The sequence below is a fragment of the Tachysurus vachellii genome, chromosome 12 (genome assembly GCF_030014155.1).
Source record: "Tachysurus vachellii isolate PV-2020 chromosome 12, HZAU_Pvac_v1, whole genome shotgun sequence".
NCBI lineage: Eukaryota > Metazoa > Chordata > Actinopteri > Siluriformes > Bagridae > Tachysurus > Tachysurus vachellii.
The window spans coordinates 22,227,491-22,255,455 of NC_083471.1; the positions used below are offsets into that span (position 1 = coordinate 22,227,491).

A 27,965-nucleotide genomic window follows, 5' to 3' on the forward strand; every position below is an offset into this window, starting at 1 on the left:
GTCTATTTCATAAAATCATAATAAAATACATTTTTGTTACATTTTTTGTGGTTGTAACGTGTCAAAATGTGAAAAAGTTCAGTGGGTATGAATATTTTTGCAAGCCACTGTATATTAGCTGTTAGTTGTGTATTATGTAAAGCTGCAGTTGTTCCTTGCTCTTTATTAAACTTCATTAGTGAAGGTCTTTACATATATTTCATAAATGTATAAAAATGTAAATCTCTCCATCCTTCTGTTTTCTGTTCTGCTTATCCTACACCTACACAAGGAACCTGAAAGCTTTCCCAGAAGACTTGGGGCACGAGGAGAGGATGCCTTGAATTGCAGGTCACAATCTCTCAGAGGTGCAACCATCACATATCTCATTATTAATACACCTACAGTACATAGGTGAGTGTTTCAGGCACCAAGATTTAGCTTAGAAATACACGTCACAAGAGTTTGATATAATAGAAATATTTATTTTATTCCTCTTTATATAATATCCTATCTTTACATGCATGATAAACAATTTAATTAGGTGAAAAAGTGTTCAGTATATTCAAGACCAACATACACAGCGAGACGTGTACGGGAAGGACATTGTTTTACGCAGCTTTTCTTAACGTATATCAGCCTACTCATTCGATTACAGAGAGTAGGCAGTAGTTGTTGGGGAGTGTTTATTTATTTATTTATTTATTTATTTATTTGCTTTTTATATTCAGAGCTATTTATCATCGAATATCATTTACTGAAAGCTGTGTAATAGCTTCTATTGTGATTTCCAGGTGACACGTTTAAGAAGCTTCTTTAAAAGAAGGGCCAGATCAAGTTTCTGTATCTGCAAGAATAAAAATAAGACAACATACTTCAGGATGAAGCCATTTTAATAGACAGTCGCTCCAAGACCGTCCTGGGGAATATTTACGAGTTGAAAGGAGATGAGGGTTAATGAAGATCTTGCTACTGTTGGCAGTTTTCCTGAGAACCAGCAGCAAAAATAAATAAATAAAAAAATAAAATACTTCAACCGAGCATGCCATCAAATCGCCAGGGGCAATGCGAGGTCTACTGCAGAGATGACAGGGGTTTGTACAAATACAGCAAACTGAGCAGGCAGGCCTCAAGTCTTTTTTTTTATACAGAGTTGCAGTTATATTGAACAGGGCACATCACAGATCGTCAGGACGAGCAGCGGTCAGCTCACATTCAATACGTAATTGCCAGTTTTCACAGTTGCTGTGTCAGTTTTCTCAGGTTTGTTTAGACCAAAACATAAAACGGGACGTTTCAGCAGGGTAAGTACGTTTAGGGTCATGAAGCAGTGTTGAAAATGCATACAGACTCCCTTTTATCATTCCATAGCTTCGGCTCATGCATAGTAAGACCAATACAGACTATACAAAGGCTACATTATATCATTTAGGCTTATTCATATGTGCACAATTATGAAAATATTAAAACCACAACTAGTTTTAGAAAATACCATCACTGACTCTACTTTGGTAGAAAGGAACATCATGACGTCTATAAATCATATAGTGTGGCTTGTCGGTACGTACAGTAAATTCACAGGTGGTGTGAGCGGACAGTAGGTTGTATTTTACAATCTAGCTGTTGAAATCCAATGACAGGTTTGATATGTTTAAGCATCAAGTAATTTTATGCTCGAGCTCATTTCCCAGTGCACAGTATTCACAATATTGTACAAATGAAAAGTTAAGATCCGATGGCTGAGTAGTGACCCGATATTGGACCTGAGCTCTGGGATCATATGCATGAAGAACCACCGGTCCTGACCTGCTCCCCCCATCAAAGATACCCATTGATTTCCTAGTGTTGCTCTGAGTGACGGGGAGAGAGAATATGCCATCTAACCACAGCAGTCCAGAGCCCTGACCATTGAGCCACCATAGTTTTTAACCAGTTTAACCAATTAATGTACTCAGCTTGGCTAGGGTAGTGATGGATCCGGAGCCTTTCCCATGAACACTAGGTGCAAACTGGAAATATTTCCTGAAAATGACATACATTCACACCTACAGTAAGGATAATTTAGTGTATCCAATCCACCCAATGGAATGTTTTCGGGAGGCAGGTGGAAACAGTCAGAAAGGTACAAGAAGAATATTTGAAACTCTACACAGTAACAAAAGCTCAGGATTGAACCGGGGACCATCAAGCAGCAACACTATTCATTCATTCATTCATCTTCTACCGATTATCCGAACTACATCGGGTCACGGGGAGCCTGTGCCTATCTCAGGCGTCATTGGGCATCAAGGCAGGATACACCCTGGACGGAGTGCCAACCCATCGCAGGGCACAAACACACACACTCTCATTCACTCACGCAATCACACACCAGGGACAATTTTCCAGAGATGCCAATTAACCTACCATGCATGTCTTTGGACCGGGGGAGGAAACCCCCGAGGCACGGGGAGAACATGCAAACTCCACACACACAAGGTGGAGGCGGGAATCGAACCCCGACCCTGGAGGTGTGAGGCGAACGTGCTAACCACTAAGCCACCGTGACCCCCCCCCGCAGCAACACTATCAGCTTCTTCATTGTGCTGTGCTTATGCTTTTCTTTTCTGTTGCATAACTGAATATAAGAAACTTATGAGCCCAGAGCTGGTGCCAATAAACCCCATCTAGCGCCTGGAGGGCACTAACAAATCATGAACATGCAAAATATAAAGCCTTCCTGCTAAAGTTAAAAATCCCGGGTCAGATCGGATACTAGAAGCTTCGTTTTGCCGTGAAAGAAAGCAGTGTGGAAAACAGGAACTGACATGCGCGGACATGTTTTATACTGATGCGTGCATATACTGTAAAGGCCATGGTACACTGCCTACTTCTGAAAGTGGACAATTTCAGCAAGACTAGGGAGAGCAGGAACTCATGTGCAAAAGATTTAAACATGAGATACATCATAATGATTGAATAAATAAATAAATAAATAAATATAAATAAATAAATAAAAACAAACTCTTTTTGCTCATGGTTGCCAATGTATTGTTCCTCCAAAGGAAGGGTTGTGAGTATTAGAGGAAATGCTCAATCCATGCAGGAGAGTGTACACACATGTAAGTTTGAAGGCAAATCATTTGTTTAGGCAGATATGTTAACTTTCCAGTTTCTACACACAATGTAACAGTCAATAACTGATGAACGGAGGGAGCCGAATGTGGAAAACGGAAAATGACTAGGAACACCAGAGCTGCCCTTGTTGACCCTTGTGAATTCGATTCCATGCAGTCCGTATCCTCTTCACCTTTTTCAATTTCCCAGCTGCCTTCCTCTACTTTATGCCGTCTTCGTGATGGATCACAGATGGGATTCGACCTCGGTGTAAGACTGTGGATGTGTATTGAACGTGATTGCGCATTTACAGTCCGGGTTCAGTTGTAGCTTTTTTGCAGGTCAAGATGAAGATGAAGGGTGGAGTCGTCAAACAAAGGGTTCTTCACCTCCATCTCACCAGTCTAGAGAGAGAGAGAGAGAGAGAGAGAGAGAGCAAGAGAGAGAGAGACAGAGAGAGACAGAGAGAGAGAGAGAGAGCGAGAGAGAGAGTGTGATTCAAACACCAGACATGACAAAACAACACTAATACACACTGGATATAACTCTGTATGTGGCAGATAATACCCTTGATTCTGACCTACAGGGAATTGACCTATCTTAGACCACCCTGAGAGATCTCTCTGAGAGCTCACACACACACACACACACACACACACACACACACACAGACACAGAGAACTGCTGCTTACTGGGGCGAGTCCAGGGCATTCGTACACAGTGAAGTCTCCATCCTCATTCTCCTCATCCGAGGTAGCTGCTGATTCAGGGATCTTGGGTTCATCTCTTTGTCTAAATACAAGGAACAACAGGTTATTATTATTATGTATTTATTTATTTTTAATTATTATTATTATTATTATTATTATTATTATTATTATTATTATTATTAGTAGTAGTAGTAGTAGTAGTACTGTTACAATTTGTGTATTAAGGTAATGGAAACCCTTTCACACAAAGCGTTTTGTTTAATGTGTGTCTTCTATGATGAATCAACAATTTTCTGTTTATACCACAGAGCGTTTGAATTCACAAATCCGACCGGACAGAAGTTGTTCGTTACTGGACAGTAGTTCCCGCAATAACGTATTATTTCTTCTGTATCTGCCGAGTGAGGACAGGAACTAACTTGTCTCACAATTCCATAATTCATTAACTATAAATCATTAAAAAGAACATCATTTTGTTCATGAATAAAATAATGAATAAGTGGAATATCACACTTTTGACCATGCTGTAATACAAAAATAACACACACTGAGGCGGAAAGGACAGACACTTGGCATCAAACCACCTCTACATGTATTATTACCGTATAGCAGCATGACCTACAGAGTTTTATTCCTCATATGCTTATCTACAATGGAGGATTAATCAACGGTAGCAGCCATAAATATCATTAAGGTTATGATTAGATATGACAATGTCTGTATGAGGTAGTGCAGCTGGTCTGGTGATGTAGAGCTACTCACTTAAGTGACAACATCTGCTGTTTCTGGTGCTGATAATGGTACATCTGAGCACTCTGGGCCAAGTTTTTATCTCCAGACTAAAACAAAAAATGACAATAAGAAAACAATAAATATGTTCAGATGTGTCATGTATATGTGTGTGTGTGTTTCACTCACAGCTGCGCTGTCGTAAGAGTGGGGGTTCATCACCCCGAAGGCCGGGTAGTCCACTTTCTGTGCCAAACGAGTTCCTCTCTGCATCCTGTCACAGGAAACACAACATAAGCCGCCCGTTCAGTCGGATGTGTTTAATTACAGTTCCGACTGATCTAATCAGTCACGCTTGGCCCCGACAAACAAGCGACGCAATTTGTGATGATCAGTTTGTTTGTGATCACTGCACATGAGATTATCATGAGGATTAAGTTCTTACCTCACCCAGCACACTCCAACCAAAACCAGTGCCACCGAAGCCACCATAAGACAAACTCCTGCTGTAACTGAGGGAGAGAAAAAGCACAAGAGAGACAGAAATCGTCCACTGGTTAATTACATGCGAAAGCATCCTTATAATACAAACCTTAATGCATGATTAGTGACATAAGCACTGATTTTAGTTCAACATGCGTAGAAATGAGGACAGAATTGAGCGCAAGTCACAATGTAGGAACAAATCTGCGTCTAACTCATTACACCGCCGCATATCAAAACCAGTAGAAATCTGCATATCCTGCCCTCTAGATCTTGCCCACTAATACACATTATGCTACCATTATGTTAGCCTTATAAACATCTCATTTACAACATTTGCAACATGCCCTAATTTATGCTGTTATGCTGTGATAAAGACAAGAAAGCATTTAGGAGGCTACACTTAACCAAGACAAGCATATAAGTATGTATAAAATGATTCTTTTCAGAAGGCTTACAAATAAAATCAGATGGCGTTTCAGCTGAGGAAAAGACAGACCAAGATATATATCTTTTGCAATCCACTTCTGTTACCAAAAGTTGCCTTTACTTGAGTAAGGTGTTTAGCCGTCACATGATCTGCATTATCATTCATTCATTCATTCATCTTCTACCGCTTATCCGAACTACCTCGGGTCACGGGGAGCCTGTGCCTATCTCAGGCGTCATCGGGCATCAAGGCAGGATACACCCTGGACGGAGTGCCAACCCATCACAGGGCACACACACACTCATTCACTCACGCAATCACACACTACGGACAATTTTCCAGAGATGCCAATCAACCTACCATGCATGTCTTTGGACCGGGGGAGGAAACCGGAGTACCCGGAGGAAACCCCCAAGGCACGGGGAGAACACGCAAACTCCACACACACAAGGTGGAGGCGGGAATCGAACCCCGACCCTGGAGGTGTGAGGCGAACGTGCTAACCACTAAGCCACCGTGCCCCCTTCTGCATTATCAGTGACTTATAAAAATGACGCAAATCCAAACTCGTGGAGAACAAATATTACTAACATCAAATAGTAGAGCTAACAGCTACTATATAAACTAAATCTGTAAACTTTTATTAGAATGTTCGACTATCCTCACACCAACGTACAATAAAGTGTGCACAGAATTCATACCGATATAAGAGTGGTCCTCAGACGGGAAGGGTACAATAATCGGGGCGCTCTGCATGGCTGATATCAGAGGATTGATGGTGTTGGGGCTGGAGCTGGTGGTAGTGGACGATGTGGTGAGTGTGTGTGTTACAGGCTGTAGAGCTGCATCATAACTGGGTGAGAATTCCACTCTGTTGTGACTCCTTGGCCTTGCAGAGTCATCTTTGAGGTGAGGGGCAACCTGAGAGGGCGCTGAAGAGCAAAGCAAAGGTGTTATGACAAACTCTACTGACAAACTCATGATTGTGTAATTTTGTTACGTAATCATTTTAAAGTTATTATATTTACTTCTTAGCATTTCAAATTTTAAAAATGACGCATTTGGATTATAAAATAATAATAATCCATAAATAAACCTGTTCGAAAGGGATTTGTGGAATGAATTCAACAGTTACACTGACTGCCTTAAATGATATAAAGTATTTATTAATTCTATTGCATATCTGTTATACCATAGCTAAAATATATTACTGAAGCAAGTGTAATTGTGTGTGATTTCTCTTTACGCCACTCTGATCTGTATTAAAACAGTTCCTGATTTAAAAAGTGGTGTCTCTACTGAAATAGTCTATGGACTAAATGTAGTCAAGAATCATGTCATTTGGCAGAAAGACGCAATCTTATTACTGACTAACAAACAGGAAAACGTCATTCACTCATTCAAACATTCTCTCATTCACCGAATCAAGCAAGCCTCGTTCGTGACGTTTTAAGACACGGGGTACAGCAACTTTATCTTAAAGGATTATTATTTCACAAAGTTTATTTCTGTTCTCCCGTTAAAAAGGTGCCTGGACGTGTGGATGTCAACCTTCAAGACAATAAAACTTATATACACTTATACACGTTTGGGAACGGGCTTATGTAGGATCGAGGATTTATTAGATCAGGTAAATAAATAGAAATGATGAATGTGTTACCTGTGTGTTTCATCTCAGTCTCTCTGTTTTTGGTTATGATTGAAGAGAGGAAGTCGATCTCTTCGTCTAGCTCGGGACGCACCTCCACTTCTTCTGTACATATGAGAGAAAAGTTGTTTTGTTTTTCTTTTTCTTGAACAAAAAGGTGATGCCTTGTGTATAAAATGTTGTAGTGCTTTCACAACCTTCTCTACTCGCTGCCATTTTATTCATGATGAGTGCCAGGATTATATGCAGACTGGGATTATTTATATAAGATATAAATACGCTAATATGTTCGAAATAGGTTATTTGAATGCTATTGAGTATATCAGAGGATTTCTAAACAACACAATATTGCTTATTTTAGTTCTGTATAAAGTTAGCTGCATCCGCATGGAGTTACCGAGGGTCCAAAAGTCTTTTGTTGTCTTTTTATTTCTTGTTATTTTTCTCTCAAGCATTTTGAAATCACAGATTATTGATACAAAATACTGCAAGCTTAATACATACATTGAGTGAAACATTAAGTGAAAAACAATCTGAAATATTTTAAGCGCAGAAACATAGAAAAGAAGTGTTGATTTTACGGGGGCATGGTGGCTTAGTGGTTAGCACGTTCGCCTCACACCTCCAGGGTCGGGGTTCGATTCTGGCCTCTGCCTTGTGTGTGTGGAGTTCACATGTTCTCCCCGTGCTTTGGGGGTTTCCTCCTGGTACTCCGGTTTCCTCCCCATGTCCAAAGACAGGTAGGTAGGGAGGTAGGTAGGTTGGCTGATTGGCATCTCTGGAAAAATTGTCCGTAGTGTGTGATTATGTGAGTGAATGAGAGTGTGTGTGTGTGCGCCCTGCGATGGGTTGGCACTCCGTCCAGGGTGTATCCTGCCTTGATGCCCGATGACGCCTGAGATGCTGTGACCCGAGGTAGTTCGTATAAGTGGTAGAAAATGAGTGAGTGAGTGGTATATATATATACCATATATATATACGTCACAAAAGCCTGCCATTTTAAGAGGGGTGTGTAAACCGTTTTATATACAGTGTAAATTTCTAACTGAGCAAACTTTCAAAATGTACTGAGACTAAACTGGGTATATCTTTATGTGGTGAGGACGTGACGTGCCCTCAGTTTAAGTTACACCTCCATAAACACCACTATAAGGAAGAATGATTAGCTGAAGTGCTTCACTGCCATGGAATAAACCCAGCTACACAGCATGTAATGTGTCGAGAGCTTAGAGCTTAAGAGAGGGAATAAATAAAATGGTGTGTGTGTGTGTTGTGTACTGATGTATGCACTGTGTGTCTGTGTGTATATGTGTCTGTGCATGTTGTCGTGTGCTGATGTGTGCACTGTGTGTGTTGTTGTGTGCTGATGTATGCACTGTGTGTGTTGTCGTGTGCTGATGTATGCACTGTGTGTCTGTGTGTGTTGTTGTGTGCTGATGTATGCACTGTGTGTGTTGTCGTGTGCTGATATATGCAGTGTGTCTGTGTCTGTGTGTGTTGTCGTGTGCTGATGTATGCACTGTGTGTGTGTTGTCGTGTGCTGATGTATGCACTGTGTGTGTGTGTGTCTGTGTGTGTTGCTGTGACCTGATGTATGCACTGTGTGTGTCGTCGTGTGCTGATGTATGCACTGTGTGTGTTGTCGTGTGCTGATGTATGCACTGTGTGTGTCTGTGTGTGTTGTCGTGTGCTGATGTTTGCACTGTGTGTCTGTGTGTTGTCGTGTGCTGATGTATGCACTGTGTGTGTTGTCGTGTGCTGATGTATGCACTGTGTGTGTGTTGTCGTGTGCTGATGTATGCACTGTGTGTGTGTTGCCGTGTGCTGATGTATGCACTGTGTGTGTCTGTGTGTGTTGTCGTGTGCTGATGTATGCACTATGTGTGTCTGTGTGTGTTGTCGTGTGCTGATGTATGCACTATGTGTGTCTGTGTGTGTTGTTGTGTGCTGATGTATGCACTATGTGTGTATCTGGGTGTTTTCTGACCCGATGTATGCACTGTGTGTGTGGGTGGATAAAGCAGCATGCCAGCCCCGCAGTGCTACTCTGTCTACGTGAGAGTTTGGTACTGTGGGAGGAGCCTCATCAAAGTCATGAATGAAAACCATCGCCATGGCAACTGACGGACAGGGGAATAAATACTCAGCAGTGACGCAGCAGGCAGACTGAAAGATGTAAATCAATTCCAGGCTATGAGAAACCCAAGGTCTTAAGGTGCGTCCCAAATCATATACCTATACACTATTCTACACGGCTGTGTAGTTTACACAGTGTGAGTGATGTGTGTTCACACTGAACGTTCCAGCAAGAAGATGTGCACTTACACACCTCTGCTTATGCACAAGAAGAAGGACCAGGACTACCAGCGATGACGCTTGATATTGGAAATAATTTCAAGACTTCAGACGACACCCCAGTGGACATCATCTTTTTCTTGCTCAACAATCAGACAAGAAATTCTGCATGCTCAAGAAAGATACTGACTGGCCTATTGATCCTGTATGCAATTATATGATTGTTTGTGTTTGTAATACTCTCTCTCTCTCTCATTCATCTTCTACAGCTTATCCGAACTACCTCGGGTCACGGGGAGCCTGTGCCTATCTCAGGCGTCATCGGGCATCAAGGCAGGATACACCCTGGACGGAGTGCCAACCCATCGCAGGGCACACACACACTCTCATTCACTCACGCAATCACACACTACGGACAATTTTTCCAGAGATGCCAATCAACCTACCATGCATGTCTTTGGACCGGGGGAGGAAACCGGAGTACCCGGAGGAAACCCCCGAGGCACGGGGAGAACATGCAAACTCCACACACACACAAGGCGGAGGCGGGAATCGAACCCCCAACCCTGGAGGTGTGAGGCGAACGTGCTAACCACTAAGCCACCGTGCCCCCCCGGTTTAATTTACTCTTTATTTTAAAGATGAGTTCCTGAATGCTGTTTTTCCCCAAATGACTTTTCTTATTTCCAAATGACATTTTTCAGAATGAGAAAGCTTTGAGTCAGTCACAGTCACAGTGAAGCACACTGAACTGACAACTGGTTGATCCTCACTGATTCTCAGAATTTGATCATCTTTTTCAGCTGTTAGAAGCGAGAAGTTAACATTAAATTGCACCATTCAAAGAATTAAAAAAACTTTTCCTCAGCATCCTCCTGAGCACGTGCTCTTTCACACCAAACTGCACCATCAACATTTTTATCTCAAGCTCGTAACTGAAAGCCTTGAACTCCAGCTGGTTACCTTACAGAACAATCAGAGAACGTGTCCGAGGATCTGTCCGTCAATCCTCGACGTGTGAGAACCTTAACTGAACGTGTGAGACGGACTGAGAAGAGGAGACGGACGGATCACCGGATCTTTACTACTGCAGTGTTTATTAGCTCCACCTGCTGCTTCGTATTGATCGTCACGATCTCTCGTGCTCTAACTCACGGCGTTATGGACAGCCTGAACTTCTCCTCTATCCGAGCTCGATTAGAGCAAAGATCTGTTTTTTATTTATTTACCCCACACATCAGTAAATTGTATTATTATTATTATAAATTTTTTTTTATGATGATGAAAGAGAGCAAGGGTTTACAACCAGGCGCGTTTGATGAAAGCGTTTTCCTTCTGAATCGCTCGGCACTGCAGCGCCGAGCACAGAGAGCTGTGTTTGATTTATTCCTCCTCTCTCTCACATCTCCTGTTGCATCGTGAACGCTGCGTGGGTGAGAGAGGAGAAGGAGGAGGAGGAGGAGGAAGAAGAAGGCAAGGGGGAGGTAAAGATGCGAGACGAGGCAAAAGCGAGGAAGACTTAAAAAAAAAAGGGAGGAATAGGGAAGGAAAGAGAAATATGGAGAATACGCTGCTATGTTTGAACGTTAATGACGAGGATCATGACTAGAGTGGGATGCAATGCTGATGTTCCACTTGAAATATAGAGAGCAAATTACTGACCCCAGAACTATTGCCCCCACCCGCAATCATCATCTCTACTCTGAGTCAAATGTTCGTCATTGCATTCTCTCCAAAATCGCAGCTAGATTGCCCCTAATACCAGAGTGTACTTCAGACACGCAATCACGCGGACTGGACGAGAAATGAAATCGGTGTTAGTGAGACATCCCAATTTTACCTAAAGTGGAGGCTCGGATGTCTGCGCAGCTGCTCAGCTCGATACGCTGTTTAAGCCACAGAAAAATGAGTCAGATCTAAAAGCATGCGGTTACAATAATGACAACGACTATTGGACATGACTGAGACACGGATCATCAGGAGGATGACGGTAATAAAGATGATGATGATGCTGGTAATGACAAACTCACTCTTGTTACAGGAAATTTCTCTAAAAGTTGGGATTTTTTCTAAAAAATTAATTAACTGTAAAAACATATTAGTCTTCATCATCCTTTTAACACCATGACGCTTTAAATTCTCGATTCTGATTGGTTAGAAGGTTTGATTCATTTTGCGTCTTTGACGCTACAAATAAAGGTGCCAGGAAGAACTAAAAAGGGGCTTTTGACAGTGACATTTTTATAGCCTAAAGATCCTTTTTAAACTACGCAGAACCTTCTATACTATAGAAATGTTACATGGCTGTTACAGGTTCTTTATAGAACCAGACTCCCTGAAAAGGAACCATTAAAGAACCTTTAATTTTTAAGTGTAAATACAGCTACAAGGTTTCCATCAACATACTCATTGTAATATGTTAATATTGCATATATCTTGTACAGATAATTCTATTTTAATTTCCATTTCCAAACTATTTTTTATTACTGAAATAAGTTTATTTTACTTTTATTGTAATTATTATTTTTTTTTTTTTAGTTTTATTCGATTGCGATCCGTTTTGTTCTATTTTTATTCTATTACATTTTTTCTTCTATTTTTTATGTCACGGACAGTCAGAAAGCATTTCGGTACACGTCGTACTGTGCATGGTTATGTATATAACAAATAAATTTGACAAATAGATGCACTATAGAGGAATAAAACACTTTGAGAAGTGATTTTTTTAAAAATAACCACTTACAGTAACTACATTTCCTGTCTGAATGCACGCACAAGTATTTTTCTTTACATCTGTGTTCTGAAGGCATTTAAACTCTAAGCAGGTTATGGTTATATCCAATCTGGACAAACTGCTCCTGTAAGATAATCTCCTGGTCACTGATCTCTCAGACATGTCTACTTGTGGTAACAGTTGTAGCACGTTAATGCAAATAGATAAACTTCTCCCAGTGGCTTCATCAGTTCCCGAGATGGGAAATATCTTCATGGTTAAACCACAAGGCCTTAAATTGACCCGGATGAATGAAAACACACTGATGTGGACTTTCACGGTTACTTACTGATGTGGTTCCGTCTCCTGACCACACACCTCCCTCTCTTGTTCTCTATGAACGGAGACAGACATGGGCCGCAGTGGGACGAGCCAGGCTGGCAAAAATGACGTCTTTCACGGGCACAGTCCAGGCTGCGGGGGCACTGACCCATTGCTAATACACACACAGACACACACAGACACAGATCCATATAAGTAAAGTTTTTAGCTGTCAGTCAATGTAGCAAAACAACAAGACAAACTGCATAGTATCCTTAAGCACGTAAGAGTATACAGCCTATTTATTACGCAATAAAAAGAGACAAAAAAATCAATCGACTTTATTGAGTAGATGTAAGCTTACTACATCTGTTCTGTGATGTAAAACATTTTTAAAGCTTCTACAACATCGTTCCCGTAAGTCTGAATAAAATAAACATCGACTGTAAATGACCGAACATTTTACGTCATTAAGATGAATAAATACAAAAGTCCCAAGGGAACAAATGCATGATGCAGCAAGATTGCTCACTAGTAGTGTACAGTAGGAAAATAAAAAATATTACAAGTACATTTAGATCAGACTGAGCTGGTACAATGCAGAGCAGCTGTTTTGGTAAAGAAAGGCCTTATTTTCAATTCAGTACAATTCAGGAGCAGATGGAAACATGAAAACAAGCCAGCTGTGCTTCACTGCTGTGCAGTGCATCAATAATTAAATTTGTTTGCACTAACTGTCTAGAACATGTTCTATGAATTGTGTAAAGGTTTCATTTAGACTGGCTTTCAAGAGCATTTAAAGCTACAGTGGCTCCAATTTAGGTTGGTGGATGGATGGATGGATGGATAGTTAGTTAGAAAGATAGATAGATAGATAGATAGATAGATAGATAGATAGATAGATAGATAGATAGATAGATAGATAGATATTGGCATTGCACGGGGTACAACAAAATTAAGTGTCAGTCCTTATGGTGCATAAAATGGTAAAAAGAAAACAGAAAAATATATATACTTTATTTGTGTTATATACATTAAAGCACGGTGCAAATTATTTCTTCACATATCCCAATTTTGGAGGTTGAGGTCCAAATGCAGGGTTTCAACCCAGTATTTATCCAGCTACAGTAAGCTAACATTATTCTTTTATTGGCTCACATCTACTAAAGGTTTCAAAAACCAGACTTTCGTTTATCCATCATCACTGATTCACTTCTAGGTGACTTCATGACTGATCACATGGGAAGAAGACCCAACCCCAAAGGTAAGATAAAAATATATTTTATTTAAATGTTCATATTTTGTTATTATAAAGTCAAGGTCGTCCTCCAGTCATGGCTAATTTTCCTGACAAATCCTAACATCTTTCTGAAGGACACACCAAGGCCCTGAGTCATCTTAGCATCAAAGCAGCGATCTGTAACAGCGGTCACGGTGATGTCACTTCGCCACCATGCACCGTGTGTGAACAGGTGGGAGTGCAGATAACACAGCAGGCCAGTGCGAATAAACACCCTCTGATGAAATATCATGTCTCAGGGACAGAAACAGGGCTAGAGTCTCCACGCTGGGCAAGTGGGAGGGAGAGATCTGCCAACAACCAGCTGGCGTGCGATCTCCGAGCCACGAGCTCAGTGTTTTTCTTACACTTTTTTACCGAGCAAACATCTAACCAAGACGGTGCACGCAGTGTGGAGGAGTGTGTGAAAGTTGAACATGCAGTAAACACTGCTGCTTGCGTGCAGAGCGAAGCACATAATTAGCATTACCCCGATCTGTCGATATTAACCCTTGACTTGCACCTGTGAATGGCTTTCACCTCCAGTGCCTTGGCTGCAGTTGCCATAACAACTGCCATGGCAACTGAGAGCATGTGACATCATCAGGTGTGAGTCACCAGGGTGCTAAGGGTGCAGATGTTTTTTGGGACAGATTGGCATTAAACAAGGACAAAAGACAAAATCTTCCCTTTTTTTAGTTTGTAATGGAGAAGAAAAACTGTTTTAATTTATTATTATTTTATTTTTTAGCATTTATTACATATGACAGTTTAGTCAATCAGTTATAATTATTATGGATGATAATACACAGATAATGTATATATTAATGTTTATATTAAATACTATATTCAATATGTGAATTAATACAAAGGCCCGTGCTGAGCAAAATGAATTATGTGACCGTGCACACAATAAAATATTCAGGATGTACAAGCTAAACAGAGGTACAGGCACTGATGGCTTAACATAAAAAAACATTACAAAATTACAAAAGTTCTCTTTTCACAAAAACTTAGCAAATTTAGCCTGGCCAAAACTAAATAAATAAATTCAGACTGTAAAATGAGCTGTGGAGAAAAGAAAACCAATGAATTACTTCCTTATTATCTATTGACTATGCAGGTATTGTTACAGCTTCTGAAAATAATGTCATCGTAATGAATAATTTATTTCTGTTAATGCTAAATTAGTTAGAGCGTTACAAGCAACCAAGCTAACTAGTTAGCTATTTAGCTGTTTATTTCACTTTATTTCAAATCCTATAAATAGCTAATATGTTTCAATGCTAGCTAGCTTATTTAATGGTCTGCTGACACCTAGTTGTAGTTTCCTATTTTTTAAAGGATTAAAATAGTTTCCACAATACCCACGGGTCAGTAATGTTCCTCAAGGAACACTGACATCATCACATCAGCTTGTGAGCAATTTTTCTCATCATTGCTAAGTGAAGTTGAAGTAAATGACCAATGCTGTTGACAGAGACTTAGCAACATGAGAATTCAAGCTAATTAAGTGATATAAATTCCTCATAGAATTCCTTTACAACTCTAAGTAATTAGGTTAGTAGCTATGTAACTGTGCAATGAGTTCATGTGTGATTTTTCATATTCCATCATTTCCATTAACTGTTGAGGCAGTGAAAATATGGCCTTCCATAATTAGCATCATTTAACTGACATTAGATAAGCTGAGGTAAAATCTGTAGTTTAAATAATACTTCAAACTTAACGCTCGTATTGAGAATGATGAGTGTTTTCACTTTACACAAGAATGCAGAAATTCTTTCAGTTAAACAAAGGAAGTTTATAGATGTTTATATAACTACAAAGATCCATGCCAAACCAAACTGTAATGCTAAATAATGGCTCTAATGTAACTTCCTGTTGACAGAACAGGTCGGACGATTGAAGGCGACAGTTCCTAAGCCTAACACTCTGTTCCACACATGCAGCTAGCCACCTACACACACATTAGCTCCAGAAAAGGACAGATGAGCCAGAAACGGTCTCTGCCTGGCCAAGGTTCAGTCGAAACTCAAGGTGACCTAACAATGGTGGTCACAGCATGCACATTATCTGAGTCAGAGCCAAGGACCATTTGTGAGATTTTCTCAGGTATTCACTGAAACACACTAATAGAAAGTATGAACTTTCCACTTGGTCTGATCAGATACCAGATCTCAGGTTGAGTTGGTTCATTTGGTAGATATTTTTAGCCTATTTCACAGTTAGTGTCGGTAGATTGAGTGCTAATAAAACACTGCTGACAAGTTGTTTTGAGAAAATAAAACAATTTAGCGATGTGCCTGAAAATAAGGCTGGAAAATACAGGAAGGTTCAGTATGTGTATGTGTCCAAACATATATTTTATTATCTGTTAGTGAATAAAGTCACATAATTAAACCCCTACATTGGGTCAAGCTGCTTGACTAGCAATTACCATCTGTTCAGATCTGACCACTCGATTTATTAATTCTGTTATATCCTATGTGTCCATATGTAGCAACACTAGCTCTATTATTCATACAATTGCTTACATACATAACACTCATGTGCTTACCCATTCCAGATTTAGTCCCTCTTTGCTGTTATATATAATAAAAATAATAAACTCTCCTCTTATGAGAAGGCGTTTCAGTAGATACAGTATTGGAGCATGGCTATGGGGGTTGGTATTTATTCAGCCACAAGAGCATTAGTGAGATCAGACACTGATGTTAGGGAGAAACATGTTTTCAGTCAGTGTTCCAGTTCATCCCAAAGGTGTTCAGTGGGGTTGAGCCAGAGTCGGGTTCTTCCACACGAACATTGTTGTACTTGAACACAACCGATACAATTATTTGTGACAACAGTTTAAGGAAGACCCACAGGGGTGTGATAGTCAGGCATCCACAAACTTTTAGCCATGATGTGTACCTTATGTACATCTGAGTTAAAAGTGATGTTCTCTAGATGGCACACCAGAGCCAAAACATCTCTGTCTGACAGGGTAGCAATTTCATGCCATAGTTATTTCGCAAAATGGCGATGATAAACGCATCAATGAGGTCCGTTAGCTTCCATTTTCAAATCTTCTGCTGTCACTGTGATTGTTATCACAAAATCAAAAGAAACTGGTCTGAAGGTTCATAGACAAAACAGGTTCTCTGGTGGGTTCGAATGCTACATTTTTTAGCATGGCTAACAAACGCAGAATAAACATGGCTACCATCTTGTGTAGTTCAAAGCAAGTATAAACCTCTCTTTAAAGGAGCAGAAGGAGGACAAACAATGGACTTTCTGTTCCCATGAGTCATTATTACTTCACTTTGTCCACCCATTCACTCTGATCTACTCACATAAGGCCTGCACTTATTTTCCACAAGAGACAAGTGACCTCATAAAACCTTGGATTATCTGTGATCAAAGGAAAAGGAATCATCTCCTCTACAGCTGACTCCATCCAAAGCCTTATATTTACGTAGCTTATTTTCTGCATTAGGTTTTGTGAAGGAGTGGAAGATCAGCATGTCTACATAGCAAAAGAGGTGAAATAAATAAAGCATGAATAAAGAAGAAACAGTCCCATTTATTATTATCTTTTGAGTCACTTTCTAAAGATGTGTAATTTTATCAAAATAAATTCTATGTAATAGAGATGAATGTTTGTTTCTCTGTTCAGTCTTCCTGCATATGACTGAACACAAATGGTTTATGTGCTTAATAAACAGAGAAAAAGTTAAAAAAAAAAAAAAAAGGGAAATGTGGTAAAAGAAGTGATTCTTTTTTTTTGCTGATTCACTGATTGCTAAAAATGACGTGGTTTAATATGAAATAGAATCCATGTGATACAATCAATATCTTAATTATGCTAAAAGAAATTATGTCTGAAAAATAAATGAGTGCATCAGGTCATAGCTCAATATAAATCACCGCTTTTTCAGTAATGGGAAAGGAGCTATGAATCATAATGTGGGTCAGTGTATAAAAGCTCATCCCCTTGGTGAAGAATACCTGTCAGCTACCTAATTATCTTTAGTCTGTTCTAATAAAGCCACTAATCATCGAGTCAGTCGAGTCAGTATTTGCTTTACAAACAAAGTCTACAAATTCCTTTAGGATGAGTGTACACATTCATCCACTATATTCCTCCCATAGAAGATAAAAAAAACGTCTAATAAAAATTCACAAGCCTAAAATAGCGAGCCCAGAGCAGGGGCTGTCACCAGGAATATCGATCAACGTGAAAAATTGAAGACTATTTCAGTCTCGTCATCCGCTCGTATTTGTGTCTGCTTCCTGATCTGCTCGGTATTTTGCGATGCACGAACCCATTTATCTTGTTAATCACTATAGGAGTGAATAGTCTGTCAGGTTTCCAATTTAGCCAGGAGCTGACTCCGTCAAGTGCTTTCTTATAAAGAAACGGATCTTAAAATCAGGGAATCAGGGCTTCTGATTTGACCTAACGTTTGCCACCGTAATTATTATGATTTTTTTGAATGTCTCAGAAGGTGTATTGGTCTAGCACTGAGTAGTACATGTACAGGGACACAAAAAACATCCAGAAAGGCACTGTTCCTTATTCAAATCCTATATGAGAGTAAATATTGTACTAGCATAATATATAATAGCGTGCAGAAGTATTGGCATATATTATATAGTGTTCAGTTGAGTCTTGTTTTTAAACACATATATGTTTTAACTCTTTTCCAATCAGTCAGCATAGATCATTGTTTGTGAGAGCTTTTGTGATCAACTAAACTGCAGCGCTGCAAATTGTTGGACTATTTTAGGATACGTAACGCATAGAAGACTACAAATCTACAATTACTGGGAAAAGATAAAACCAACTTTTTGGAATCAATTCAATTTTTTCAATTCAATTGATCTGTATAGCACTTTTTACCGTTAGCATTGTCTTGAAGCAGCTTTACAGAAGCATAGGACCAGAATAAAAGTTTTAAATAAGGGGGGGTTAGTGGTTAGCACGTTTGCCTCACACCTCCAGGGTTGGGGGTTCGATTCCCGTCTCCACCTTGTGTGTGTGGAGTTTGCATGTTCTCCCCGTGCCTCAGTGGTTTCCTCCGGGTACTCTGGTTTCCTCCCCCGGTCCAAAGACATGCATGGTAGGTTGATTGGCATCTCTGGAAAAATTGTCCGTAGTGTGTGATTGTGTGTGTGCCCCGTGATGGGTTGGCACTCCGTCCAGGGTGTATCCTGCCTTGATGCCCGATGACGCCTGAGATAGGCACAGGCTCCCCGTGACCCGAGGTAGTTCGGATAAGCGGTAGAAAATGAGTGTGTGAGAGAGTGAGTTTTAAATAAAGTTACTATTTGTCTTTAAAATTTATCCCTAATGAGCAAGCCGGAGGCGACGGTGGCAAGGAAAATCTCCCGGAGACGATATGAGGAAGAATCTTTTGTAAAAATCAATCACACGCATGTAATCACAACACATAGTGTGTTCATCCAGCTGCCATGTGCACAATACAGTGATATAACACACTATCATATAATATTATTTATAGAAAGGAGTCGCCTCCTCATGAAGAATTCTGAGGACTTAAGATGAGTCATGACAACCCATTATCACTGGGCAGAAACTTTAATCCTCCTAAAATTCGTAGGGAGAAAGTGCAATACATGAATGAATCATTGAATTCTGAAGGCACAGCACTATTACTTAATCCCTCTACATATAAACATAGATGCAATAACGTTAGATCCAAAAATCTTAACCATTAAACAACAGAGGCTTTGTTCTGCAGAATTTCATAGTAAAAATATAGCTACAAGCAGCGATGGCGGGCCTTCGCACCTTTTTTATCGCTATACGGTGCCTCCCAGAAAACAATGCACGGTGGGCAAGTGCATCAAGTGGGTAAATATCAGTGGACTATTTTATGTTGTTACTGACCCATTTGGGGACTGTAGGTAAATGAAACCCCACATTTTAGACAAACGGGGGCGCTAGTGAGCCACTTAAGAGACACACCTTTGTCTGACCTTTATGTCCACACTTAACAGCCGACAAATGTGATGTATGTGTCAAATTAGCAATTTAGCAAGTGCAATGTCTCGGCATCATGTTCACCACGTTTGATGTCAATCGCATTAATTCCCTAGGAGGAGTATTTAAAAGTTCACCGCATGCACTTAAAAAACAATCCAAAATGGGCGACTTCCTGTTGGGCGGAGCTCATAGTTTATAGCGCGAAAGTTGTTCGGGTCGATGAGATCTATATGTGTACCAACTCTCGTACATGTGCGTACATAATTGCCCGATCTGTGCACCAATGTTTGTTTTTGCGTTACAGGGGGCGCTACAGAGCCCCCCGCCACGCCCGTATTCCAGCCTTTGCCCGAGCCTGGCGTCGCACGACTCTGACGTGTGTGCCAAATTTCAAGAGCATATTAAGGGACCCCAATTGGGCAATGTGTGGGAAAAAATAAATAAATAAAATAAATAAATAAAATAAAATAAAATATAATAATAATAATAATACTCCCGAGGAAAAACAATAGGGCTTCGCAACATTCGGTGCTCAGGCCCTAATAATAATATATTCATATAAAAAGCAACAGAAACAGAAAATACTGTGCAATGTAATTACTTTTCCATGTTAATGTAAATAGATTTTCCCTGAACTTTTTTAAATATGTTGTGATATACAGTGCAGAAGTATTGGCACCCCAATTTTTAAGTAGATTTTCTTACTGTTCTGTGTTTCTTAGTGCAGTTTGTGATGCGATGCAAAAGCTGGCAAACTACTGCACAAATAAGTCTCACTTCTAAGAAAGAAATTAATAAAAACAACAACAACAAAAAAAAGAAGTATTTTACTTGGACTTACTTGAACAAAGACTGACAGAAAAATAATGGTGCTAATTTGTAGCCAGCATCATAATGACTTGCATAACGTGTGGAAGAAAAAAGAGGACGAGCGGAAAACAGAAAGAGAGAGAGAGAGAGAGAGAGAGAACTTGAGAGTGTTTGAGATGATTCATTTGCATCAAGCATCATATGAGTGGCAGCTGTAACCTTTTCACAGAAATGCTGCATCTCAGTCAGCGTCGCACTTTTGTCTTGTTTTAATAGAGAACTAACAGCCTTGTGACTAAAGTGGAAATGAAACGACAAACATTTTCTCTCTGAGTAAACAGTTCTCTTTATATACTGTATAGGTGAAATGATCTGCACGTCACATGTACACCGTGTAAGGGATTAGATCGTAATGGGATTGACTGTTAATTAAAAATAACCAATAGCGCGATGTGCAGCATCCTTATTTTCAAGGTCCTACAGAGTTCTTCCTCTTCGTCTTACACCACAAGAGCTATCCTATGATATTTAATTTATTAATGAACATCCTGCTTGTCGTTCAATTTAAATTCAGTTTATTTGTTTAGCGATTTTAACCACTGACGTTTTAACCACTGAAGAATACAAACAGAATAAAAATTGTACAGTTTATAATTAAGTTACTATTTATCTCTATAATCTATCCCTAATGAGCAAGCCTGAGGTGACGGATGGTGACGAAAAACTCCCTCAGAAGAAACCAGAACCTCATCCTCATTTGGATGACACTGGACAGGAAATAATGTAAATGTAGATAATGTCCTTTCTACAACAGTTTATATTCGAGAAGAATTGAGAGCACAATTTATGAGCTCTTTCCAGATTTAACAATAATTCCTTCCTGACGAAGTTTTCAACTGTTCACTGATGAAGATCTGACCACAAAGCTGACCGACACAATGGCAGTTCAGATAGTTATCTGTTTCTAGTCACATTTATAGAGCAGCTATAAACAGTCAGTCACCAGCGTCTCTTTATGTCCTGCCAGAGGTGGGAGTAAGTCACACATGTGCAAGTCACAAGTAAGTCTCAAGTCATTAATGTCAAGTCAAAGTCAAGTCGAGTCTTTTTTAATATTTGTCAAGAAAGTATCATGTCTCAACTTTGCGACTTAAGTCTGACTCGAGTCAAGTCGAGTCCCCCATCTCTGAGTCATTTAACTCAAGTCCGAGTCAAGTCTCAAGTCATGAATGTCAAGTCAGTCAAGTCGAGGCTTTTTTAATATTTGTCAAGAAAGTATCACGTCTCAACTTTGCGACTTAAGTCTGACTCGAGTCAAGTCGAGTCCCCCATCTCTGAGTCATTTAACTCAAGTCCGAGTCAAGTCTCAAGTCATGAATGTCAAGTCAGTCAAGTCGAGGCTTTTTTTAATATTTGTCAAGCAAGTATCAAGTCTCAACTTTGCGACTTAAGTCTGACTCGAGTCAAGTCGAGTCCACCATCTCTGAGTCATCTAACTCAAGTCCGAGACAAGTCTCAAGTCATGAATGTCAATTCAAAGTCAAGTCGAGTCTTTTTTTAAACTTTGTCAAGCAAGTCTCAAGTCTCAAATTTGCGACTTAAGTCTGACTCGAATCAAGTCATATGACTCGAGTCCCCCATCTCTGTTTCCTGCCTCAAATTAATAACACAAAAAGACTTTCCTGTGGTTGTACTGGTAACTTACTGACTATTACAAAGTGCTGACACTGAGGACTCCTTCCATAATTGTTAAATAAACGGTTCCTTCTTCTTTCATAAATAACAACCGGTCTGATTACGTGCAGCAGCATACGAGTCATTACGGATTAGCCGAAACTCTAGAAACAGATTCAGAGTTACCAAAAGAAAACAGAAAGAAAAAAGAAAGAAAGAAAGAAAAAAGTTTCCTGACAGAAAGAAAAAAAGAAAGATAATCGCATGCATGTACGCAGCTTACCGTCTAACCTTGACACCTCGGCTTGGCACAGACTAAATGCCAGCATCTCTTTTTAAAGAAGCTTACAGGTGTATTAACACACACAGTACACAGCACCCGAGTACAGAGGAGACGTATACAAGGTTCATCACATAAGTGCAGTGTGACGGATATTGTTTTTTTTTTTTTTTATCTTCTTTGGGTGCTGTTGCAAAAAATAGCCTCATTCCACATGGCATGTGAGCTTTGCGGGTTGTGAATGACGTGCCTTCATATTTTTAGTCAGGCTTTCCTTCAGGGTTTAATTAATCCTTAAGCCTAAGTGCTTCCTGAATGAGACCTTATACGCTTGCCTTCATCACTCTTGTTCAGTCGAGTATTTTGAAATTTGAGCTGCTCGTGACGGAGTGCAGACCGTACAGATTGATTGTATCGTAGCTGTTATGGTGAATAATTATGACTTCTTTATATACATATCCTCATATACAGAAAAAAAGAATCGAATATTCATATAGCAATTGTGACTGAAATGTTTTATTATTGTTAATGTTATCATTTTTTAATCAGGTAAAATTAGTTAATATGTTAATTATTCTTACTGTTCCAAACATCTTGGAATACCCCTTTATCCATCCATTTTCTGTAACACTTGTCCTTCACAGGGCCACAGAGAGCCTGGAGACTATCACAGGGAACTCAGGGCACATGGCTGGATACACATTGGATGGGGTGCCAACACATCACAGGACACAATCACACACACACACACTAACAGAATATAGAGATGCAACCTGTGTTTTGGACAGGAGAGGAAACCAGAGTACCCAAAGGAAACCCCTGAAGAACTTGCAATTTCACCCACACAGGGCGGAGGTGTGAATCCAACCTTAAGGCCTTAAGGCTAACTCATCCGTATACTTTACTTTAAAAGATATGATAAAAAACAATTGATGAGTGTTCAGAAGGTTGTGTGTTCAAATCTCACAACTTAAACAAGGCCCTTAACCCTCAACTGCTCAGTTGTGTAAAAATACAGTGTATGTAAGTCTCACTACATAAGGGGGTTCACCAGATGGTGTAATTAAAGGGATAAAAAGGTCTATACATTGGTTGCTTGTTTGTTTTCGGGTGGTTGACGTGACATGTGATTTTACTGTAACATAGTGTAAATACTCACTAAAATGTGTTATTTCTTACAAAAATCATATGTAAATGAAGCAAATTACTGTATTTTATGTTGTAGTTTTATTTTTGGATAAAAAAAATATTTTTTGTTCCTATTTATTTAAAGGCTTTTATGCCAAATGTCCTGCGGTGTGACTGTAACATAAATGAGACATGAAATATAAACAGCTATAAAATAAACCAGCAACATTTGGAATAATTCATAAGAGCTTTGGCATTATTTTACAAATATTAACTTAATAAAAAAAAAGGTTTTTACATAAAAAAACAATATACAGGAATATTTACAACAAGCAAAATTTTGTAACATAAATGCCGTCCTGTGGCGTGACATGGAAGTCATGTGGTGTGACGTCACTTTAAATCCAACTAAATGCCTTAATTAAGTTAATTCGATTTTTATCATCATGTAGCACTGCATAATTTAACTATCACAAAAAATAAACAGTGCAGTAAGACTTTTTCTCATTTTATGAAATATTTCTATTCGAGTGAGTGAGAAAAGAAGGTGCAAGTAAGGAGTGGAACTGAAAAACAGTTGTGAAAACAACATACTGTACAGTTTTTTTGAAAAAAAAATAAACAACAACTGTATGTTGAATTTCAATGATGATTTTTAGAAAAGGCTTCTTAAACTTTAACATATGTGATTTGCAGTTGAAATCAGTAATATCTGTATATTTTCTCTTTACTGTAGGGTGGTGTCACACCGCAGGACATTTTACATCTGTTGCTGTGAAAAAGGCTTAGAAAATAGCATAAAGAAGGGGAAATTCTATAAAACAGTAACAGTGACACCAACTTCAGCCTTTGAACATTATAATTTCATATATTTTGTTTGAAAAATATTTATTTTGTAGGTCAAATATATATATTTTGTTTGTCACATAGGAAAAAAAAATACTGTTTCACCTCTATTTGTCAAGTGCCCTTTCACATCCTTCCGTGTTTAATGAAGAGTACAGCAACGTGACAGAATACAGTGTGTGTTACCATTAAAGTTAGGTAGCTTTCAGAGTTTCAAAGTTAGGAAGTCAGTCAGATAGAACGAGATAAACTGTGGTCATTAAGAATATATTTCCATTTAAAATGTTTCATTTATATCCTGAAGTTGTGTATTGACGTACAGCTGCTTTGTGATTGTTAAAAACTGAATGGGGATTGAACAGTGCTATTATTAGCTAGTTAGCAAGACTGGAATATGAACAATGAATTGGGTAAAATCCAAATTTCTAGGCATGCTGAACCCTTCCAGATTGTACTGTGTCTGGATCTCAGGTTATCTGGCCAAGTAGAATGAAATCATGTAATCGGATGATTGAGGAAGGTTCGGCTACGTTTACATGAGCTTCTGTACAGTGTATGTTTCTGTAATTCACCTTCTAACCACTGAAGGGCAAATGCTACCTAGTACATATTTAAAGTCCTGACTCACTCACTGCTTTTTTCCAAATAAGTACACTATGTTCATCTTCTAAAGATATTTTAGCCTCTAAGCTACAGGAGATATCCAAAACAGTCCTATTATACCAGTTAGGTTTCATCTTCCTCTGCAAAATCAATACCGCGACCCTCCACCCCCTGAATCCAACCAAATGATATCAAATCGATATCTTCTTGTGGTTGCATATAACATCCTCTGACATAAAATGGGTGTAAAGTGGTTATCCAAACCTGGCTTAATCACTAACTTCACAGTTTTCTTACAGCGGCAGAAGAGTCATCTGCCAGCCCTCCGCACAATGGTTGAGTTCCAAACTGGCAGCTGATCAAAGTGGATCAGTCTATTTACCATTATTCCACGCATTTCATTCTGCAACATCCAAATTACAGAGCTCCTGCTTTGATCGTGACCTGCTTTCCATGCTGCTGGGTTTAATACGCAGCAGTCATGAACTAAAACCAGGACAGACACAATGTTTGAGCATCTAAGATAAGCACTGATAGCTTTTCGGTCTGTCAGGTCTTGGGTCTTACAGTATAAAAATGAAAACCAGCAGGATTTCCAGTTTCCTGTTTTTGGGATATATTAATATGGACCCAAAAAATTACCATCACAAATTGGCATGAGGATTTAGTAAGCTTAAAGTCTCATGCTTTACAGGCAATGGGTAAAATATTGTTTACACTTTTCTGGCCACAAGCTTCAGGATTTTAAGTGTTGCAATTTGATGTGAAGGTTTTCAACACACTTTTAATCACTAAGACTTATATGTTAATGATTTACCAAGTCTAACTGTATGTGTATATTGGAGAACACTGGTCAGAACATCTGTACTGATATTACTTCCTCTAATGGTCCCAGTTTTATCAATGAATTAACAGATGCAGAGCAAACCACAGAAGAATATATACAATTCTTGAGTTGAGTAAATATCTCCTGATAGGCAAGTCAACATGGTGGTTGTGGGAACACCCTCTCAGGACCTGCGCCATGGAAACTCAAACACTGCTTACACCTGATTATCAGCGGCAGCGTAAGAGACGATAAAACCGAATTAGCTGATTACACAAACTATGGTAACAACAGATGTAGAATAAATGTCAGTAAAAGTCATTCCTCTGTGGAACGTAGACGTGTGTGTGCTTTAGTGGTGCATAGCTGATGGGTGACTACATGTAATGTGCTTTCTGGTGCTATCTCCCGAGCATGCCTGAGTGACAGCGAAAATGTGGTGCTAAAGGGTGGCTGACTTTCATCTGGCAAAGATTAAAAGAGCAACACTGCAGGGTGTTTGCTGGGTGCTGGATGTTTATAGGGTTGTGTTATCATGTTCTCAGGAAGCAATTTAATTCGGTATCACTAAACGGATACCAGGAAGTGCACATTATAACAATATTGCTTTGAGTTCTGAGAAACTGTAGGAATTGTTAAAGTGATGTACTGAAAGCAATATAGTGTGTGTGTGTGTGTGTGTGTGTGTGTTAGCAATAATGGTTGCTATGGGTTTTTAGTGATGACAGATCAGAGGGTCCATATCTCCCACACTTGCGTCACACATGACTTGATAATCAGTTTTCCCCATGGCCAGATGGATCTGGCCTGCATACACTTGTCCTAACATGTCCATACAATCTAATTTAAACTAATGCTCCAGAAAAGCAGAGAGAAGAGATTGCAGATTTTAAAAGATAGGACTTGTCCATGTAACACATCATGTACATGACACCCATCTTATAGATCAGACTAAAACTAGTCTATGTAAGATATCATGTATCTCACAGAGAGCTCTAGCAGTTCGTATAACAGCGTGTAACTTACAGACAGGATTTGCTATATTTATGAAACACAAGATGTATCAAAGAGACAAGACTGGACAGTTGTCTATGTAACACATGTATCTTATAGATAGTTTTTGCGGTAAGCTACAGTATGTAACACAACAGATAGGATTCACAGTAGCCTGTGTAACACAACAGCTGTCTTACAGATGTGTACGATATATGCAGTAAACTGTGTAGATCAACAACATCCAGGAGTTGGACTAGCCTATGTATCACAACATGTATCCATATGGTAAGATTCATAGTAGTCTATATATATATATATATATATATATATATATATATATATATATATATTTACAGTATATAATGTGTATATCAGATATTTTTTTCTACTAAACTGTGCCACAACAGACAGAACTTGCAGTAGTCTTTGTAACACAACACATATCTCAAAGCCAGGATTTACATGTAAATCAGTATGTCTCTTACAGATAGTGTGTGCAGTAAACTGTGTAACACAACAACAGTTAAGACTCGCAGTATCACAACATGTATCTACAATATCAGATCTCCAGTAGTCTATATATATCACAATACATATATTATAGATACATTTATCAGTAGGCTATGTATCTAACCTACAGGATTCAAAGTAACTGTACACCACAATAGGATTTCCAGTAGTATTTATATCATACATAAGACTTGCAGTAGTCTATGCAGCACATACATGCATTGCTCGTATAGTGTTTGGCACAAATAAGAACTCAGATCATGGTATGTTTGATGCGCTAAACTGTCCATGATGTTTTACCTGCCATGGTGGTGCTGATGCTGATGCTGATGTTGGCTAGAAGAAAAAGCGCGGCCCACACTCTTCTTTCCTCTCCTGTCCTGGATGAAGGCATCCCTCTAGAAGTAGCACAGAGAGCTCTAAAGGCTTTAGGGGTATTAACGGCTTTAGCATCCCCCCTCCGTACCGAGGAGGAGGAATAATAACGGAGACACGCACAGGCTCTTTTGACGTCCACAAACATGCGCGATCAGTTCAGCATCTCCGAAAAATGATGCTCAGCTCGTGTTGTTCTTCAGCCTCCTCCTCCTGCTGCATCCCTCTGCGGGGAAAAA

General features: G+C 39.4%; 1 protein-coding gene across 2 annotated transcripts; it reads right to left on the bottom strand.

Annotated features, from left to right (window-relative positions):
* Nucleotides 1-817: 817 nt before the first annotated feature.
* npdc1b (neural proliferation, differentiation and control, 1b) lies at nucleotides 818-27,963 on the bottom strand. 2 transcript variants are annotated; one of them, XM_060884288.1, is made up of 9 exons: nucleotides 27,652-27,963; nucleotides 12,433-12,579; nucleotides 7,088-7,177; nucleotides 6,129-6,359; nucleotides 4,960-5,026; nucleotides 4,704-4,788; nucleotides 4,548-4,624; nucleotides 3,768-3,867; nucleotides 818-3,479 (listed from the first exon to the last, which is right to left on the bottom strand). In XM_060884288.1, exons 1-9 carry the CDS (start codon nucleotides 27,872-27,874, stop codon nucleotides 3,396-3,398), a joined length of 1,104 nt encoding a protein of 367 aa, XP_060740271.1. In that variant the 5' UTR covers nucleotides 27,875-27,963; the 3' UTR covers nucleotides 818-3,395. The 2 variants fall into 2 exon arrangements, with proteins under 2 accessions (XP_060740271.1, XP_060740270.1); XM_060884287.1 differs by having other exon boundaries at nucleotides 7,088-7,180.
* Between the last annotated feature and the right edge of the window lie 2 nt (nucleotides 27,964-27,965).